This window comes from Pseudonaja textilis, chromosome 1 (assembly GCF_049901715.1).
Source record: "Pseudonaja textilis isolate UNSWEBS1 chromosome 1, rPseTex1.2, whole genome shotgun sequence".
Lineage (NCBI taxonomy): Eukaryota > Metazoa > Chordata > Lepidosauria > Squamata > Elapidae > Pseudonaja > Pseudonaja textilis.
Genome location: NC_141990.1, coordinates 164,822,882 through 164,843,241, shown reverse-complemented (window position 1 = coordinate 164,843,241; position 20,360 = coordinate 164,822,882). Strand labels below are relative to the sequence as shown.

General features: G+C 36.6%; 1 protein-coding gene across 3 annotated transcripts in view; it reads left to right on the top strand.

Annotated features, from left to right (window-relative positions):
• UNC80 (unc-80 subunit of NALCN channel complex) overlaps positions 1–20,360 on the top strand; it is a 185,781-nt gene that overhangs the window by 94,597 nt on the left and 70,824 nt on the right. For all 3 annotated transcript variants that reach the window (XM_087941122.1, XM_087941060.1, XM_087941004.1), the window contains 9 exons: positions 227–358; positions 5,192–5,378; positions 7,723–7,854; positions 9,583–9,726; positions 12,384–12,484; positions 14,358–14,444; positions 16,278–16,461; positions 17,658–17,752; positions 18,451–18,540. In XM_087941122.1, coding sequence (XP_087797248.1) covers positions 227–358; positions 5,192–5,378; positions 7,723–7,854; positions 9,583–9,726; positions 12,384–12,484; positions 14,358–14,444; positions 16,278–16,461; positions 17,658–17,752; positions 18,451–18,540 — 1,152 coding nt within the window. The remainder of the gene's footprint in view (positions 1–226; positions 359–5,191; positions 5,379–7,722; positions 7,855–9,582; positions 9,727–12,383; positions 12,485–14,357; positions 14,445–16,277; positions 16,462–17,657; positions 17,753–18,450; positions 18,541–20,360) is intronic.

Sequence of the window (20,360 nt, the reverse complement as noted above, 5' to 3'; positions counted from 1 at the left end):
TAAATATTTTAACATTTTTATTTTAACATTTTTATATTTTAACATTTCCTTTATATTTTATATTTTAACATTTTTTATATTTTATAATATATTTTTTATATATATTTATATTTTAACATTTCATTTCATATTTTAACATTTCCTTGTTCCTGGAAAAAAGCATTTTCAGGAGAGATGTACAAGAGTGATTTCTATCATATTGAATCTTTTGGACTTATTTTTACAGATTCCTCCACCAAGTATTAACTTCACCCTACCCTCTCCAGTGCTTGGAATGCCATCTGTCCCCATGTTTGACCCTCCATGGGTTCCCCAGTGCAGTGGGAGTGTGCAGGACCCCATCAATGAAGATCAGTCTGTAAGTAACTGTAGTAGAGGGTGAAATCACAGAGAAACAAAAATATAAGGCAGATTAATAAATCCTCGAGGCATCTATCCTCAAGGGATCTCTTAGAAATAAGATTGGCTGTCACATGCTTAGTCTTTTGTTTCTTAATATGCAATTTAATAAATTCTAATAAATGCTTCTGGAACTGTTTTGGTTATCAGCTTTTTATAGCTGCTCTTGAATACACAGATCATTTGTCTAATTGAGTCTAGGCATAACAATCTAGAACAGCATTACAAGAATTTATTCTTTTCCTCATACAGAGAAAATGCTGCAAAATCAACCAAAACTAGCTAATCCAAAATTTACCTTTAGGAATCTGTGGCTCCTTCTCATATGTCTGTATGATAAGTGGGATCTGGAAACAAAACTACACTAACATTATTTTTTTAAAAAATATTGGTTTTTAAGACAAACATAGACAAACAAAACATAAAAACATCAAGCCTTCTTCCATATATATACATACAGTATGTCGGTTGGTTTACAAATTGTTTTGTCCTTCCATTTCGTAGTCTTCAATTACAATTACATTGTATATATTCTCATATTTTCAATCAAGTATTAAATATATTAATATCATTGTTAATCAATCATTTGACTATACTTTTGTTCATTCATGTTTTACGAAATAATCATATTTTACTTAAATTGTTTTATGACAGTTCATATTATCATCTCAAATCTATCCTACAATCATTTTGTAGATATAATAAGAAAAGAATACATCTTTATATATTTATTTTTTTCTAAGAATCTACATATTTCATTACCATGTTTTATTTTCTAACCATTGACAGAATAGATCCCAGATTTTATAAAATTGTTTATCCTCTTGTTCTCTAATTTCAAATGTCAATCTACTCATTTCAGCACATTCCAATATTTTCTTAATGATTTCCTCCTGTGATGGTATTTTCTCATTTTTCCAATTTTTGGCAAATACAATCCTAGCCACTGTTAATACATTTACAATCAGGTATTTCAATTGTTTACTATATGTTTCAGGTAAAATTCCCAATAAAAATATCTCTGGTTTCAAATCTATATGCTTTTTTGTCATTTTTTCCAACCACGTGTGGATTTTAGTCCAATATATTTTAGCATCCGCACAAGTCCACCACATATGGTAATATGAGCCAGGTGTCTGATGACATTTCCAACATTTCTCCGATTTGTTCTTGAACATTCTTGCTATTCTTGTTGGGGGAAAATGCCACCTGTAAAACATCTTATACAAATTTTCTTTATATGCTGTTGACATTGTCATTTTACAATTTTGAAACCACAATTTTTGCCATTTCTCTAGATCAATCCCATATCCAAAATTCTTCCCTCAAGCAATCATAGTTTCTTTAACTTGTTCTTCTTCTAATTTAATTTCTAATAACTTTCCATACAATTTTTTAATCACCTTTTCAGACTGGAACAGACTGGAATTTTCAAATAGCATTGTCTTTTAGTCTTCTCCCAGTTTAACCACAGAGACTCCCGTATACAATGTCTTGTAAAATACTCCTGTGATTTAGTTCCTTTATACCATAGAAAAGCATGCCACCCCAACAACAGATCATGTCCTTCTAATGTCAACAATCTAGTGTTTCTTAATGTTATACATTCCTTAATCCACATCAAATTTGTAGCTTGGTAATACAACTCCCAATTAGGCAAACCAAATCCTCCTCTTATTCTAGCATCTTGCAAAAGCTTTATCTTTATTCTTGCTTTCTTTCCTTGCCATATATATTTCCACACAATTTTATTTAAATCTTCAAAGTAATCTTTTCCAAGCCTAATTGGAATTGTTTGAAACAAATATAAAATTCTGGGTAGTATATTCATCTTTATTGTTGATATTCTCCCTATTAATGACAGTTGTAAATTTTTCCATTTCGCCAAATCTAACGCTATCTGCTGCTTAAGTTTTGATATAATTATTCTCTTTTAATGTACTGCATCTTGCTGTCAAATGTATCCCCAAGTACTTAATCTTATTCGTGACCTTAATTTTCAATAGATCTGCCAGTTCTTCCTTTTGTCTTGATAGCATATTCTTTGTCAAGATCTTTGTCTTATCTTTGTTTATTTTCAAACCAGCCACTTTTCCATATGTCTCTATCTTTTCTATCAATTTTGAAGCTGTTTCTAGTGGGTCTTCTAGAATGAAAACCAGATCATCTGCGAATGCTTGCAACTTAAATTCTTCCTTTTAAATTTTCATCCCTTTTATATTCTTTTCATCTCTAATATTTCTGTTTAGCACTTCCAAGGTTAACACAAACAACAGAGGTGATATTGGGCACCCTTGTCTTGTTCCTTTTATTATATCAATAGAGTCTGTCAGTTCTCCCTCAATCATTACCTTTACCATTTGCTTATGATATATAACTTCTATTGCTTGAATAAATTTTTTAGCAAAGCCCATCTGTTCCAGTTGTAATAACATGAATCGCCAATTCACATTATCAAATGCCTTCTGTGCATCTAGAAATATCAAAGCCATTTGTTTTCCAGGTGGTGCCTAGTAGTATTCCAAAGTGTCCAAGATTACTCTCATATTAATCTTAATTTTTCTCTTGTGTAAAAAATGTGTAAAAAATCCAGCAATGAGAAAAAAAAATAAAAAAATATTACTTTGACTTCCTGTTTAAAATCGCCGCTTAATCACTTCTGTCAAAACTTTTACAGATTCTTTCTTTTCCTTAGGGTGTCCTTTCAAATCTTAAAGGAAAGAAAAAATTCTCTCCAAATCGGCACACTTTCTCTTTTGGTTCTCTTTCGTTTCGGAGCTGTCCTAACTTCAGCAGCTTTAATGGCTGCCTCTTTGCCTCTGGCAAAAAGAGCTTCTCCTGGATCTACCAGGGACTTTGCGGTGTCCCTGGGATTGACAGGATGCACTCTTTACATGCACCATCTCTTCGGGACGGTTTAGATCCATTTGGACCATCCAGGAGCAAAGATATCGGCAGCGATCTCAGACCTCCAAGATCGCATGCCATATTGTCGCGACGCCAGCTCCGCCCTCCCAAAACTACACTAACATTATTATCTGCTCAGGAAGACTGAAAGTCTAATAATTTATGAAGGGAGATTTCACAGGATGTTATAAAGAAGATAGCAATTGCTTGCATATTGTTCAAATATTGCAGTGAATTGCACTTCCAAATACTTCATCTGAGAAAATAATTGCCATCTGCCCTTGTTTTGTTACTCAATGTATTCCAAGCAGGGATGGGATTCTCCCAGTTTGGACTGCTTCAGGTAAACCCCTTGTTCCAATGATCAGCTGGCTCTGAACCGTTCGCTGTGATGAGCATGTGGGCCCGCCCACCTGCTCCTGCTCTTTCCTGTGCTTTATTTCCTTTGTTTAGAGCACAGCTGATTCACGTGGCAGAGCAGCTTGCTGCGCCTCAGCTGTTTTATTCACAGAGGCTGCAGTTGAAGGTAAGAATTAGAGGCTTTTTAAAAATGTGGAGCACGGGCAAGTGAAGCACATGTGCATGAGTGAACCACACGGTCATCGAACTGGTTGTTACACCGGTTGAATCGCACAACTGTTTCCAAGCAGTGGTGGGATTCAAAATTTACCACCACCGATTCTGTGGGCGTGGCTTGGTGGGTGTGGCTAGGTGGTCATGTGACTGGGTGGGCATGCCAACTCAACATCACTCATGGCATGGGGGGGCGGCACTTGCTGTGAGGGACGTCAAGTTGGCCACGCTCATTCAATCACATGACTGATGCTGCAGAGACAGGGCAACTGCCTAAGTACATACCTTCCCCCTTCAATGCACATACTTCTACACATTTTACATGTTTAAATTCACAACCTAAAATAACCAGACTGCTTTTTAAGTATGCCCACTTCATAAAATACCCATTCATTAAGAGAGCAAGAAGCAAACCAGCCTCTTTGCCCCCAAACCCTTGGAAAGGGTGCTATCACAATGCGGGCCAGGGATGAGACAGTGGAGATCCGCAAGTAGGTCACCCTGCCTGATGGGTGGCAGCCTGTTGGTGACAACAACACAGAAGCTCCGTCTCTCTCCTGCCTTTCAGACATCCAGCAACTGCCTTCAGCTGCAGAGCGACAAATGGCCAAATAATCGTGCTCTCTTGCCTGGGGATGAGCATCTCTAAAGCCTTACTTTTGAGGAGATGTGTACTGTACTGTTAAGAATCGGATATACATACAGCCCTTTTATTCTTTTACCAAATTAATTTATGCCCAGGGAGGGTTTGAGAGCAGAGAAAAGGGAGGAATAAAAGAGAAACAAAGGTTGAGACAATTTAGAAGTTGGTTCGTCATCCCCATTGAAATGATCATTATCAAATAATATTTAAAGAAAAAAATTCCTCCGGCTTCAGACATGTTATATTTTTCAATCATTTCACCTTTCAGTAAATAGTTTTCTATCTGCTTCATTCCAATAGCACATATTCTATTTAATTTCCCAAATAGTTGTCCATATCCCGCTCATGTCATTCCCAATTCAACATTTGGTGAAACTCAGTTCTCATTATTTTTGTCAGCTCTTCACTTATTTTTCCCAAAATGGGATTAGATAACCTGCAAATCTCAAGATCACTCAATATATATTACACACACACACACACACACACCCTTTGTATGTTTTCATTCTTTCCATTGGTGTGATGGATGATAAATTCTGATAGTTGATATATTATTTACAAAAATAAACCTGAGTTGTGTTTGATGAAGTAGTATTCAAGTAAGCAAGTGTCTTTATAAAAAAAATAAAGCAACTTTTTCCAATGTCTTTTTTAATGGTTTGATTGCAGAAATCATTTTCAGCCCGGGCAGTATCACGTTCTCATCAACGAGCAGAACACATTCTGAAGAACCTGCAACAGGAAGAGGAGAAGAAACGTCTGGGCCGAGAAGCTAGTCTCATCACTGCCATACCTATCACCCAGGAAGCTTGCTATGAACCTAGTTGTTCTCCAAGCTCAGAGCAGGAGGAAGAAGGTGCACTCACTTTGTACTCTGGAATGTGTTCTTTGGCCTAGAGAGTTCTCATATATAGGTGAAACTCGAAAAATTAGAATTTCGTGCAAAAGTTCATTTATTTCAGTAATGCAACTTAAAAGGTGAAACTAATATATGAGATAGACTCATTACATGCAAAGCAACATAGTTCAAGCTGTGGTGTGTCATTGTGATGATGATGGCTTATAGCTCATGAAAACCCCAAATCCACAATCTCAGAAAATTAGAATATTACATGCAGTCAATGAAACAAGGATTGTAAATAGAACAATATCGGACCTCTGAAAAGTATAAGCATGCATATGTACTCAGTACTTGGTTTGGGCCCCTTTTTCAGCAATTACTGCCTCAATGCAGCGTGGCATGGAAGCTATCAGCTTGTGGCACTACTGAGGTGTTATGGAAGACCAGGAGGCTTCAATAGTGGCCTTCAGCTCTTCTTCATTGTTTGGTCTCATGTCTCTCATCTTTATCTTGGCAATGCCCCATAGATTTTCTATGGGGTTCAGGTCAGGCAAGTTTGCTCGCCAATCAAGCACAGTAATCCCATGGTCATTGAACCAGGTTTTGGTGCTTTTGTCAGTGTGGGCAGGTGCCAAGTCCTGCTGGAAAACGAAGTCAGCATCCCCATAAAGCTCGTCTGCGGAAGGAAGCATGAAGTGCTCCAAAATCTCCTGGTAGATGGCTGCGTTGACTCTGGACTTAATCAAGTACAGTGGACGAATACCAGCAGATGACATGGCTCCCCAAATCAACACAGACTGTGGAAACTTCACACTGGACTTCAAGCATCTTGCAGTGTGTGTGTCTCCATTCTTCCTCCAGACTCTGGGTCCTTGGTTTCCAAATGAGATGCAAAAGTTGCTGTCATGAGAAAAGAGCACTTTGGACCACTGAGCAACAGACCAGTTCTGTTTTTCTTTAGCCCAGGTAAGATGCTTCTGACGTTGTTGTTCAGGAGCGTCTTGAGAAGAGGAATATGACATTTGAAGCCCATGTCCAGGATCCGTCTGTGTGTGGTGGCTCTTGATGCACTGACTCCAGCCTCAGTCCACTCCTTGTGAAAGTCCCCAACACTTTTGAATGGCCTTTTCCTGACAATCCTCTCCAGGCTGCAGTCATCCCTGCTGTTTGTGCACCTTTTTCTTCCACACTTTCCCCTTCCACATAACTTTCTATTAATGTGCTTTGATACGGCACTTTGGGAACATCCAACTTTTTTTACAATTACCTTTTGAGGCTTTCCCTCCTTATGGAGGGTGTCAATAATGGTTTTCTGCACAACTGTCAGGTCAGCAGTCTTTCCCATGATAGTGCTTCTTACTGAACCAGACTGAGAGACCATTTAAAGGCTCAGGAACCCTTTGCAGGTGTTATGGCTTAATTAGCTGATTAGAGTGGGACACTTTGAGCTTAGAATATTGAACCTGTTCACAATATTCTAATTTTCTGAGATTGTGGATTTGGGGTTTTCATGAGCTGTAAGTCATAACGATCTCAATTATGACAAATCACAGCTTGAACTATCTTGTTTTGCATGTAATGAGTCTATCTCATATATTAGTTTCACCTTTTAAGTTGCATTACTGAAATAAATGAACATTTGCACGATATTCTAATTTTTCAAGTTTCACATGAACACATACACCACATAAGAAGGGCAATTTTTTTTCTTATATTTATATTATCAGTTATTTCTATTTCCTAGAGCTGCAATCAGCCATTACTGGTTAACAGAAGATGCAGAGCTGCAATCTTTCTCCCTAGGTTTTTTTTTGTTTTTGAAGAAGCAACTTAATATCCCTATTCTCTAGGTTGAAAAAGAATAAATAATGCCACTGAAATTTAACAGTGCAATTTGGGAGCAATGAGGTTAAGGCACCAAAATAAGGCACCTGCAGACTGCAGGTCTGGAAATACCTATCCCTATTTTAAATCATTGGTGGTCTGATTGCTTCAGACTTCCTTAATTGGTTTCTGCTATTGAAGTACCATAGGACATATAATATTGTATTGTTAGATGTAAGTCTAGGAAGAGCTTCAAGGACCTCTGCAAATTTGTTAGTATCCTTGCAGATTTTTGGTTTTTTAGGGAAGGACAAATGTCACTGTTTTGTCAATGACCATGATTCTGCTGTTGGAAGACCTCTAAAAATATATGTGGGAGGAACTGATACAAAATAATTTCATATACTTTTATAGATACAATACAATAAAATTAAGTGTTTTATTCATTATTATATAATAAAATGCTTTTCATTGTTGCTGTAAATCAGCAGACTACATAAATAAAAATGTAAACATCTTCTATTGATTTTATCAGTAGAAGAAGTCACCAACTTGGCATCACGCCGTCTGTCTGTGAGTCCATCATGTACTTCCAGTACATCACATAGAAACTATTCTTTTCGACGTGGGTCAGTTTGGTCAGTGCGTTCAGCAGTCAGTGCTGAAGGTAAGGGGCTTTAGATTGGAGGTTAATTGTCTTATGATTCTTATTAATTCTGCCTTAATTTTATTTCTGTGTTAAAATGTCTTGGAAAAGATACTACTAGACTCCTGTTTTTTTGCCACTATAGATTAACACAGCTGTCTTCCTACAATATTTAAAATATGTTGATCTTCAACGAGAGGATTCCTAATTCTCGTTATGATGAGAACTTTGTTATTCAGGGAATCATCTCCAGTTAAATCAACAATTTTTATAGTGGATATTATTTTAAGCTCCAGTCTGGGTTGGTCCAAGGTTTACTCTTCTGAGCTTTCAGACTAGTCCTAGAACTCATTCTCAGAAAACCTGTCTATAACAGAATGTGTTAGACATTCTGTTCTCTCTAGCATTCTGTTAGAGAGAGAAGTTCCCTGAGGATGGGCACCACTGCAAGTCCAAAAGCTCGGAAAACTAAACCTCTGGTCCCAGTGATTAACCCAGATTGGATCTTAAAATAATATCCAAATTTTTAGAGTTTACAGCATAAATTCACATCCAGAAAACACACAGACTGATTCAGCAGGATCATTAATTTCTTTATAAACATATTAACATGAGTAAAGTTTACAATACCATTTGTAGATTCTTTCAGTATAACACAACACAAACAGCAAGCAGTAGCAGCTCAGAGCAGAACTCTAGTTTTAGCAAACAAGCAAGTTAATTTCACTTTCAATTCTTAGCAAAGCGCACAGAGCCACACCACACCCAGGCTGTCAGCTCTCATTGGCTGGTCTGTTGCCATGCTTACTTTGTTAACCATGTCTCTGCCAGTTAATGAATATACTCTGACACATGTTAAAAATTACTGATCTAAATCGGATCTTGCAAGATTATCATGGACATATATATTTGTCTTCATTTGTGATATTATTTGTGATATTATTTTAGAACCTATTATTTTGTGTACCATTTAATGTGGCAGTTGATCTTTACATTAAAACAATGTCTATGTTGTTGTGCCAGATCTGTTCCCGTGATTAATGTTGTTCATTTTTGGTTGGTTTCTTTCACAGAAATAAACTTGATAAAATCTATATATGTAGCTTATATAAGCAGCTAATCATATAGAAGAGTACAAACATAGCTTTAGGATGATATATGAATCAAACATTAGAAATAGTGACTCTGTTTTGAAAATTCTATCCCTTTATGAGTGTTTAAATAGTTTTGTCAGTAGATGCAAAATTGATATTCATTTGATGAGTGGACTTGAGGTAATCTGTCTCTTATTCAGAATGGGGTTTCTTACAACCAAACCAGTGATGGGTTTCAATTTTTTTTATTATGAGTCCTGTTTAGTACAAGTCCTGTGGGCATGGCTTGGTGGGTGTGTCCTGGCTTGGTGGGCATGGTTTGGCTTGGTGGGAGTGACAGGGGGAGGATACTGCAAAATCTCCATTCCCACCCCACCCCACTAACTGGCTTTCCAGTTCTGTTCTCCTGTGCAGGGCAACAAAAGAAGACCCAGCCAATCAGCTGGGACTTGGGAGGCAGATAATAGATGGGGGCGGGGCCAGTCAGAGGTGATATTCCAAACTATTCAAAATTTCCAGTACTGGTTCTCCAGAACTGGTTGGAACCTGCTGAATACCACCTCTGAACCAAACAGTAGTTATATAGATAAACAGGAGTAGCTATAGATGAAATGTAAGAAATTAATTTGGACTTTACTTCCACATCTATTTTTAGATGAAGAACATACAACAGAGCACACACCAAATCATCACGTGCCACAGCCCCCACAGGCAGTGTTCCCTGCATGCATTTGTGCAGCTGTACTGCCAATTGTTCACTTGATGGAAGATGGAGAAGTACGGGAAGATGGAGTAGCCGGTACTCTTTTAGTTTAAAGTTTTAGTTTAAAGTTTTGGAATTAAAAATATCTCTACTTCTTTAAACAGCAAGCATTGTCAGCTAATCTTTGTCTTATACACATACACTACTTAAGTTTCAGATTCCATTAGAAAATGTTACTTCAGAACACTTTTCAGCAATTCTTTGAAGCAACTGTGTCTTTTCTTGGGATCACATAGCAGCTGCAGAGAGGAGATGCAACATTCAGATGACTGTGCTCAATGAAATATCTTTCCCAAATTATTCTTCACATGCTGCACAATCTTTATATACATAGACAATGTCTGTACACAGAAGTACAGGTGAAACTCAAAAAGTTAGAATATCGTGCAAAAGTTCATTTATTTCAGTAATGCAACTTAAAAGGTGAAACTAATATATGAGATAGACTCATTACATGCAAAGCAACATAGTTCAAGCTGTGGTGTGTCATTGTGATGATGATGGCTTATAGCTCATGAAAACCCCAAATCCACAATCTCAGAAAATTAGAATATTACATGCAGTCAATAAAACAAGGATTGTACATAGAACAATATCGGACCTCTGAAAAGTATAAGCATGCATATGTACTCAGTACTTGGTTTGGGCCCCTTTTTCAGCAATTACTGCCTCCATGCAGCGTGGCATGGAAGCTATCAGCCTGTGGAACTGCTGAGGTGTTATGGAAGACCAGGATGCTTCAATAGCAGCCTTCAGCTCTTCTGCATTGTTCGGTCTCATGTCTTCCATCTTTATCTTGGCAATGCTCCATAGATTCTCTATGGGGTTCAGGTCAGGCGAGTTTGCTGGCCAATCAAGCACAGTAATCCCATGGTCATTGAACCAGGTTTTGGTGCTTTTGTCAGTGTGGGCAGGTGCCAAGTCCTGCTGGAAAACGAAGTCAGCATCCCCATAAAGCTCGTCTGCGGAAGGAAGCATGAAGTGCTCCAAAATCTCCTGGTAGATGGCTGCGTTGACTCTGGACTTAATCAAGCACAGTGGACGAATACCAGCAGATGACATGGCTCCCCAAATCAACACAGACTGTGGAAACTTCACACTGGACTTCAAGCATCTTGCAGTGTGTGTGTCTCCATTCTTCCTCCAGACTCTGGGTCCTTGGTTTCCAAATGAGATGCAAAAGTTGCTGTCATGAGAAAAGAGCACTTTGGACCACTGAGCAACAGACCAGTTCTGTTTTTCTTTAGCCCAGGTAAGACGCTTCTGACATAGTTTGTTGTTCAGGAGCGTCTTGAGAAGAGGAATATGACATTTGAAGCCCATGTCCAGGATCCGTCTGTGTGTGGTGGCTCTTGATGCACTGACTCCAGCCTCAGTCCACTCCTTGTGAAAGTCCCCAACACTTTTGAATGGCCTTTTCCTGACAATCCTCTCCAGGCTGCGGTCATCCCTGCTGTTTGTGCACCTTTTTCTTCCACACTTTTCCTTTCCACATAACTTTCTATTAATGTGTTCTGATACAGCACTTTGGGAACATCCAACTTTTTTTGCAATAACCTTTTGAGGCTTTCCCTCCTTATGGAGGGTGTCAATGATGGTTTTCTGCACAACTGTCAGGTCAGCGGTCTTTCCCATGATAGTGCTTCTTACTGAACCAGACTGAGAGACCATTTAAAGGCTCAGGAACCCTTTGCAGGTGTTATGGCTTAATTAGCTGATTAGAGTGGGACACTTTGAGCCTAGAATATTGAACCTGTTCACAATATTCTAATTTTCTGAGATTGTGGATTTGGGGTTTTCATGAGCTGTAAGCCATAATGATCTCAATTATGACCCATCACAGCTTGAACTATCTTGTTTTGCATGTAATGAGTCTATCTCATATATTAGTTTCACCTTTTAAGTTGCATTACTGAAATAAATGAACTTTTACATGATATTCTAATTTTTTGAGTTTCAACTGTATACACAGTCAGTATAATACAGTCTATGTGAGAGAATACATATGATTGATAAAATTGTTAACAAAAATTCTATGTGGGTTCTTTTTTTATCATCGTCCCTCTTCAGTCAAAAGTTTTATTAAAAATTTTTTATTTAAGTTTGCATTGCCTGATAGTCTAGTAAAATTTGAAATCATTTAATATTCTCTAATAATCTTTAGTGCGGTTTTCCATCTTCTTCAATATTCTGCATAGTAAGTTTTACTGTAACACTCTACATATTTTACCGCTTTCCCAGATACTGAATGAGGAAATTTAACTTATTGCTCCCAAGTTATGATGTTGCTGAAAATGTAGTGACAAGTTTTGCTTTATTACCACAGATACATTATCTTAATGGACAGAAGGGGTGTGCGGTCTTGTTTTTTGTTCCAGTGATATATTCTTTGAAGACATTTGTGCCCTTTTCCTGTTTTAGACAAAAGGGCAGAAAAAAATATCCCCCACAATAATAAATGTGAATTTATAGGCAGTTATGCTTTCCATATAACTGAGTTCTCTCTTTCCATTTCTATTGAGAGAAATATACCAAGGTCATACCCTTTTCTGAGCCATAAAATAGCATGTTTGTATTTGGTTAAGTATCCACTGTCATGGGTAAACAGTTTCTTTCCATATTAAATACTACTATTAGAAGGCACTTTTTATCCAGTCAGATCCAGACAAGTTCTCTCCTTTTGTCTCATATAGTGAGTGCAGTGGCTCAACAAGTCTTGTGGAACTGTCTCATTGAAGATCCATCCACAGTTCTTCGACATTTCCTGGAGAAACTCACTATCAGTAATCGGCAGGTAAAGGTTCCGCTTTCCATAAACACATGTATAAGAACTCAGTCAAAACCCTCTTCCAGGGGAGAGTAACTTAAAGTCCCAGGATATTGTTTGTTTGTTTGTTTGACATGTATCCCAATCACAATCTAAGGACTATCAGTTGTTTCTATAGTATATAATATAACAATCAAAACATCCATGATATATCTCAAAGATAACAAAAAACAGAAAAATAAAAGTAACAGCAACAAATAAAAAAAATGAAAACAAGTAAAAGATGGCATAGTTTTTAGTTTAGAAAAAGTGCTTACTTTTTTTTCAACATCTCCCTAATGGTCAACAGCAATGTCTCAGCCAAATATCCACAGGGAGACTATTTTATGTTAGTTCACCCTCCCTCACCTCTCAGAAGTGTGGGACCAAAAATAGTTTCTTCCTAAAGGAACTAATGAGTTAGATTTATTATAGCAAGAGTAGGCACTCTTCATGATACCCAGGTGCCATGCCACGAAGGGCTAAATAGTCAACACCAGCATATTAAATTGTACCCAGAGACCAAATGGCAACCAATGCAGAGTTTGCAGAATCAGTATTACAGTATATACTTGCAGCACCAATTGGCAATTTCTGAGTAATTCAGAAATTGAGGGTAACTCATTTAAAGTACTACATATTGCAGTACTCCATCTGGGTAGTAAAGTTGAGTCATTCTGTACTAGAAGGATTCCAGAAGGATTCCTGTATTATTAATCAGCTCCTTCACCTGCTTCTTAGTGAATGCCCATAGAGATAATCCTGGTGTTGACAGAAAACCCTAATGTGCATATAGCAACTTCATCTCATTTGGATGGAAGAAAACAGCTACAGTCTGTTCTTTTCCATCCAGACCCTCACAGCCTCTAGACATCAAGGCATGACATTGAGAACAATTCTCTTGCAACACAGTGGCAATATAAAGTTATTATAGCAACTATTATAGTTGTTAAAGTGGTGGTGGGCAAAGACCACCATTGTTTATGTGTGTGTATCTTTACAAAGTCATTGAGACTTCTCAGGTCACCCAGTTGTAATGTTTAATGTAACAAATGGGGAAAATATTAAAAGTAATCCTGTACTAAATAAATTGCATTTAAATTAAATTTTATCCTGGCCCTGTTCATATTGAAGCATGGCTTCTAACAGGTGGAGCAAAGATGAAATCTGGCCCTTGGCAAAAAAACCCCAAACCCCAATGTGTTCCTGTCTTAGTTGGAACTAACAATAAAGAATAATTTATTAAGGGATGAATAGGTCTCAGATTTGTACTGCCCCCCCCCTCCTTTTGCTTCATCAGCATAGTTGCAAGGAAAAGATGAGGAAAATATATCTGTCTAAAATTCACTTCAGATTAACTTGACTGAATCCAAATAAATAGCAGTGAATCTTTACTATGTTTTATTGAAACAATCCAGCTTTAAATTTATGACTTGTAAATTATACTTGTAATTATAAACCATGTTTCACATTAACCAGATACAACTGAGAGACTTGTATTAGAATTCACTGCATTCAGTTTAAAATGAAGGCAGCATCTCTGGTCTCCTGCCAATGCCAGAGAAGGATGCTCAAGGTTCATTCAAGTTAGAGACAAATTAGTTAATATCTAATACAATAAAAGAACATAAGGAGTTCCAACATTTGAAGATAAGATTAGACTTTTATCAGACTAGGGTTCTGTTCAGATGTTCTGATTAAGTTTTACATCTCTCCTGTATGAAAAAGCTCTCCTGTGTTATTTATGGAGCAACATTCATAATACTGCAACTTGTAAGGATTTTAATTGTATGTTACCTTACAGTACAATAATTGATTCCTGTGCAAGTAGTGAAATTGACTGCTTCTGCTCTAACTGCAGGATGAATTGATGTATATGCTGAGGAAACTTTTATTGAACATTGGAGACTTTCCTGCTCAAACGTCCCATATCCTCTTCAATTACTTGGTAGGTTCTTCGGAAACCTGGGCAGAACCCAAACTGTAAGCATTAATGATGCCCTTATCCAAAGCACAGGCAATTGTGAATTTTGAATTAATCATAATTAGTGTCACATTCGAGAAAGAAATATACCTCCTGCACAATTTTTCTTATAGTCAATACGTTTTCTAGGTATTTGGCTTTGATTTTCTGAAGATCAAAAATGTAACTAAATTTCTCTAGTGTATACATTGAACTTTGGGCAGTTATATTTTGAACCATTAATGCTCAGCTTCATCCAGTTGCTCTGACTCTATCCCAAATAGGGATTAGGTAAACGTAAAGGTTCCCTTCGCACGTATGTGCTAGTCGTTTCTGACTCTAGGGGGCGCTGCTCATCTCCATTACAAAGCTGAAGAGCCAGTGCTGTCCAAAGACATCTCCATGGTCATGTGGCCAGCATGACTAAATGCCAAAGGCACATAGAACACTGTTACCTTCCCACCAAAGTGGTCCCTATTTTTCTATTTGCATTTTTACATGCTTTTGAACTGCTAGGTTGGCAGAAGCTGGGACAAGTAACAGGAGCACACTCTGTTATGCAGCACTAGAGATTTGAACCGCCAACCTTTCTGATTGACAAGCTCAGCATTTTAGCCATTGAGCCACCATGTCCCTCGAATAAGGATTACAGGGTTGTAAAAAGGAAGGGTTTTTTTAATTCAGCCATTTCTTCTTGCTGAAGAAGTTACTCCTTGTGGTAATCAATCTATGATGTGTATTTCAGAGTTAGCATGTACCTTTCCAAAAAATATTATTTGTGTGTGCTGCCACTCCTATTTCATTCTTAAAGTTAAGATCAAATCTGAAATGCTCAGAAGTGGATAATATTTTTATCCTAACTTCTTCAAGAATTTGGAGCACAAATTAGATGTACAGAAAGCTTTGAAATCTGTATAAAGCATACTACCTCCTTTTTCTGGTTTACTGCCTCTATTTGTCTCACAGAATAATAGAATTGGGGAGTGGGAAAGTAACATAAAGATCCAGCTCTCTGCCATGCACAGGAAAACCAATGAATCTACCTTCAGCAGTATCTGTTCATCTCTTCTTTGAAACAATGAGATGGGCAGTATATAACATTTAATTAATAAATCAAATAAATAAAAATAGCTGTAATTTTTGATATTGGCACAGTTATATACACCATTTTTAGTAGAATTTAATAGTTTCACAATTGTCATATGATCAGATTGCCTATCATGTTTTCTTCACTCTTCTTTGAAAAATTAGCAGTACACACTGTGAAACTGGGGAAAGTTTCTACTTTTCATAAAGTTGGATTTGATTGATAAAAATATTATTTTTTTCATTCTGCTGGGAACCAAATAAAATGGTTTTTCACAATTGTACGTGCAGAGACTACTGAGAGGAGGCTTTGAAGCAACTTAATTAAACTAGAAAAAGATGTGGTTGTGTCAGTCATTTGGTGCTTTGTTCCCATGTACTGCAGAGCATCTCTTTCAAAGCTTTAATGTTAACCTTGCCATAACATTTTCTAGCATTTTTTTTGCAGTGGGCTTTCTTCATTTGAACTTTATGGAGAAGGTAAAAGTGAGATTGATATTATAGGTGTCTTCTAATTTTTTTAAAAACTCCATCATGGCATTTTAATTAAGTTTGTAAATTATTCCATATTTTCCTTTGATATGAATGGCCACCCAGATTTTCAATGCACAAAATAAAATTACTGACTGAGAAAGACTGGCTCTATCTTATACATATTCATATTTATCACTAGCTATCTACTTAGCTTCTTCTGTAGATTGGAATAAAAATTGTGTACTTTATGATTCATAGGTGGGACTGATCATGTATTTTGTGCGCACACCATGTGAATGGGGCATGGATGCCATTTCAGCCACTCTGACCTTCCTTTGGGAAGTGGTGGGCTATGTAGAAGGACTGTTCTTCAAAGATCTCAAACAAACTATGAAGAAGGAACAATGTGAGGTGAAGCTTCTGGTTACTGCTTCAATGCCAGGTATGGAAGGCATTATTTTTATTTGCCTAGGGGTTTTTTTCTGGCATTTGATCTTTATTATGTAATAATAATAATAATAATAATAATAATAATAATAATAATAATAATAATAATAATAATAATATATTTCTGCCCAGTCATTTTCTAAATTCACCAACATAGCCTGAGTAAAAGGGGAGAGGGGATGTAAATCTTAGACTCAGTATAGGGATTTTTGTCTGTCATTGACATTCTATATAAAAGGGAAAGTCTGAAAGAGATTTTTAAAGATGTGTAAAAGATTTGTTTTATTTTTGGCTTCACATCAGCATTACCTTTAAGAAATACACCCTAGTAACTAAAATATTCATGAAATATTTGGTGAGAAAGTGATGGTCAACTTCTTCAGCTGTTCTTTACTCCTCCAAGTCTATTGGGCAAATTGACTGTATCAGCTGTAATATGCTGTGATCTATGCTTATATATGGAATTGATATTATAGTTCACCATCCTGTGTGATAGTCTTTGAGCCTTAATGAGACACAAATAGTCTAAGAAAATGATTTGTGTTAATTGATATAATTTTGTCATTGGCCAGACTACACAGTAAGTGCTGGATTATCTCCAAGAGTTTCACATAAAAAGCTCCATGAGTTGCAATACATATCTTGCATAGGCTCCTTAGCATGAACAAGAAAAAACAGATAGAAAGTCTTCCCTTTGATTTGAAGGAGCAAGCCAAACAAACAACCCATGTTCTTGAAAATTATATTCTGCATTAAGTCCCCATGGTTGTTTTTTAAAATCCCCTCGATTTTAATAGCAATAAAGAATGTTATACATTTAGCAATTACAGCCTGAATTGGATTACCGTCTCTTCCTAGCTATATCCACATGCTTGAAGAAAGAGGTCTGTACATGCATGAAAGCCAGCATTGCATAATATTATAATACTGGACATGGTAAGAGAGAGGGAGAAATTTTCAGTGAGGCATGAGGCTTGCCTAAATATCCCTGTACAATATAGTCACTCCTTTTCAGCTGAATTATACTGTACAGAAGCAAAAATGATAATAGAATAAGAAACATCTAAAATGTTTTGAGCAACTCAGAGGAAGGCTAAGACATAAAGCAATTTATTTTTATTTATCCAGGATTCCAAAAGGATGGTGGTTTTTTTTGTAAACAAACATTTTATTGTATCAATACTTTTAAAGGTACCAAGACTCTAGTAGTTCATGGCCAGAATGAATGTGATATCCCAACCCAGCTTCCAGTCCATGAAGACACCCAGTTTGAAGCTCTTTTAAAGGTTGGCAAATTATTAAAATAATTTTGACAAAAAAAGTTGTGTTGGCTGCATTTTCCAGTCTTCCAGTATTAAAGCTCCTTCAGTAACCTCCTTAGATTGTGGGAGAAAAATTGATCTGGAATAATATGCAGTCCTGAGGTCCAGTACCTATTTATGAATTATGTCTTTACAGAATTATCTATTGAAAGCCTCATTTAGCAGCTTTTTTACATCTTAATATGTGAAAAGGTCATACATGTATTTCTCCTATAATATTCATCTTACAAATTACCTCAGATACACAGTAAACAAGGCAATTATATGGGTGACCTGTCATCAGTGACTTTGCTGAACATTTAACAGTTAATTAGTTACTGGACTTTCAATTACCCAACAGGCTCATTTCCATAGGACTACTATATGAAATAAGCATATTATATCACTTTCAGTTGTGATTACCCTAATTCAAGATGACAGTGGATTTAAAAAATCCTGTTACAATCATAAGTGGTATCACTAATCAGCTAAAAAATGCCTTAGTAGCAGTGCAAGGCTTGACAGCTTATTTTTATTATTTTTCATCTTTATAGGCAGGGAACAGAGATATAGCCACAATTACCCCAGGAAAATACTTTTAAAATAAATATCTTTTTAAATTGAAGAACATGTGATCAACCAATCAACCAATATTACCTTTTGTTTATGTCTTTATGTGTTAGGAGTGTCTGGAATTTTTTAACATACCTGAATCCCAGTCTTCCAACTACTTTTTAATGGATAAGCGGTGGAATCTTATTCATTATAATAAGGTGAGATAGTTTTATATTCTCATGTTACTTATTAATTGTAATTGAAAATCTTATCAACAAGTGACATTTTGGATACACTAATATGAAAGTTTAATATAATCTAATAATAATTTGTATGGGTCCTGAAAGTGTGGGTGCTCCAATACTGGGAGTTTTTAAGAAGAGACTGGACAACCATTTGTCTGAAATGGTATACAGTTTCCAACCTCAGCGGGGGATTGGGCTAGAAGACCTCCAAAATTCTTCCCGATTCTTGTTCTGTTCTGTTCTGTCTACTGGAAGTAAGCTCCATTGGACTCATGGGTGGTTATGTCTGACAATGCATAAAACACTCTGAAAATATACTTATTTTATTTATTTATTTATTTATTTTCATGTATTTTCAAAATTTGTGTGTTGTTTCAGTCATAGACTCTAAGTGGCTTACAGGGCAACAATAATGCAAGAATAGGAAACGATGACGAAACTAGCAGATTAGTGATTAATATTAGAAAAGGTAAAACCCTCTGATAAAAACTTACTGGGTAATCTTCTTATATGTTGGAAATAACACTTATTTCCCAAAATACTTGTGGAATAGCAGTGTTTCAGTTGTCCTCCCAAATATTATAAGGGAATGAACTCCCCCAATTTCAAAAATGGGGCTAGAGAAGGATTACCACAGAAATGTATACTGACTTGCAACATCATATCATTTGGTTTGCATTGAATGAGCATATTCTCTATTGGATTTTGAAAGTACCCAAGCCCAAACCATATCTAGCTTTATAGGTAATAATCAGCAGATTTTTGTTTGTTTGTTTAAATAATTAATATAATCTCCCATCTCATAGCAGGGACCATGATGGCCCCAGAAGGCTTCTGGGAAATTTTAATAGGTCTGTGTTGTGTATAGAATTGGTTACTAGAAACTGATCTCCCAGTGACAAAGGATTGCTAGGAATTCCTTGCTCCACCACATCTAATACTAATTGTTTGAAAATAAATGCTGGGTCCATGGAGTAGAGCCTTTGATGATCTGAGAGTAAGCCTATGACTGTCATGGCAGCTATGAAATTCTAGTTCAACTCTAAATTGCTTATCTCTGGTCATCTGGGTTGGATGGCAGAGCAGATTTTATATATTCCTATTATGTTTCTACTTACTCTCTTATTCCAAACTTTAAAAAGCTCAAATTACTACATTCTTTGTTGGTAAGAAAGTTGTTTCAGACATCTAATTATTTTGATCTTTTATATCTTTATATCTTTAGGATATGATGACCAAAACCATATACAATATTCCAAATATAATTTCACCACAGATAATAAGAGCGTTATTATATTTGCAGTTCTATTTTCAGCTGCTTTCCCAATGGTTCCAAGCATAAAACTGTCTTTTTTAAACACCCTTTCTTGATCAATCACTAGTAATTCAGACCCCATTCCTATTTCAATGAAGCTTGGATATTTTTGCTAATATGCATAATTCTACAATGAATTGTCTGTCATTGCTTCACTCTGGAGAAGTTCTTGAGAGGGTTCTCACGGTCTCTTTTGTATTTCACCACTATAAATACTATGGTATTATCAACAAATGCAGTACGCTACTCAGGTCTCACTTTTTATACCATTTCTATATTGGGGGAGGGGGAACCCATAGATTAAACTATAGAATAACAGATTTGGAAGGGACCTTGGAAGACTTCTAGTCCAATCCCTTGCTTTAGCAGGAGTCCCTATACCATTTCAGACAAATTGCTGTCCCGCAGGGGTGGGTATCAGCCAGTTCGCACCAGTTCGAGCGAACCAGATGTTAATTTTACAACCAGTTCTGTGAAT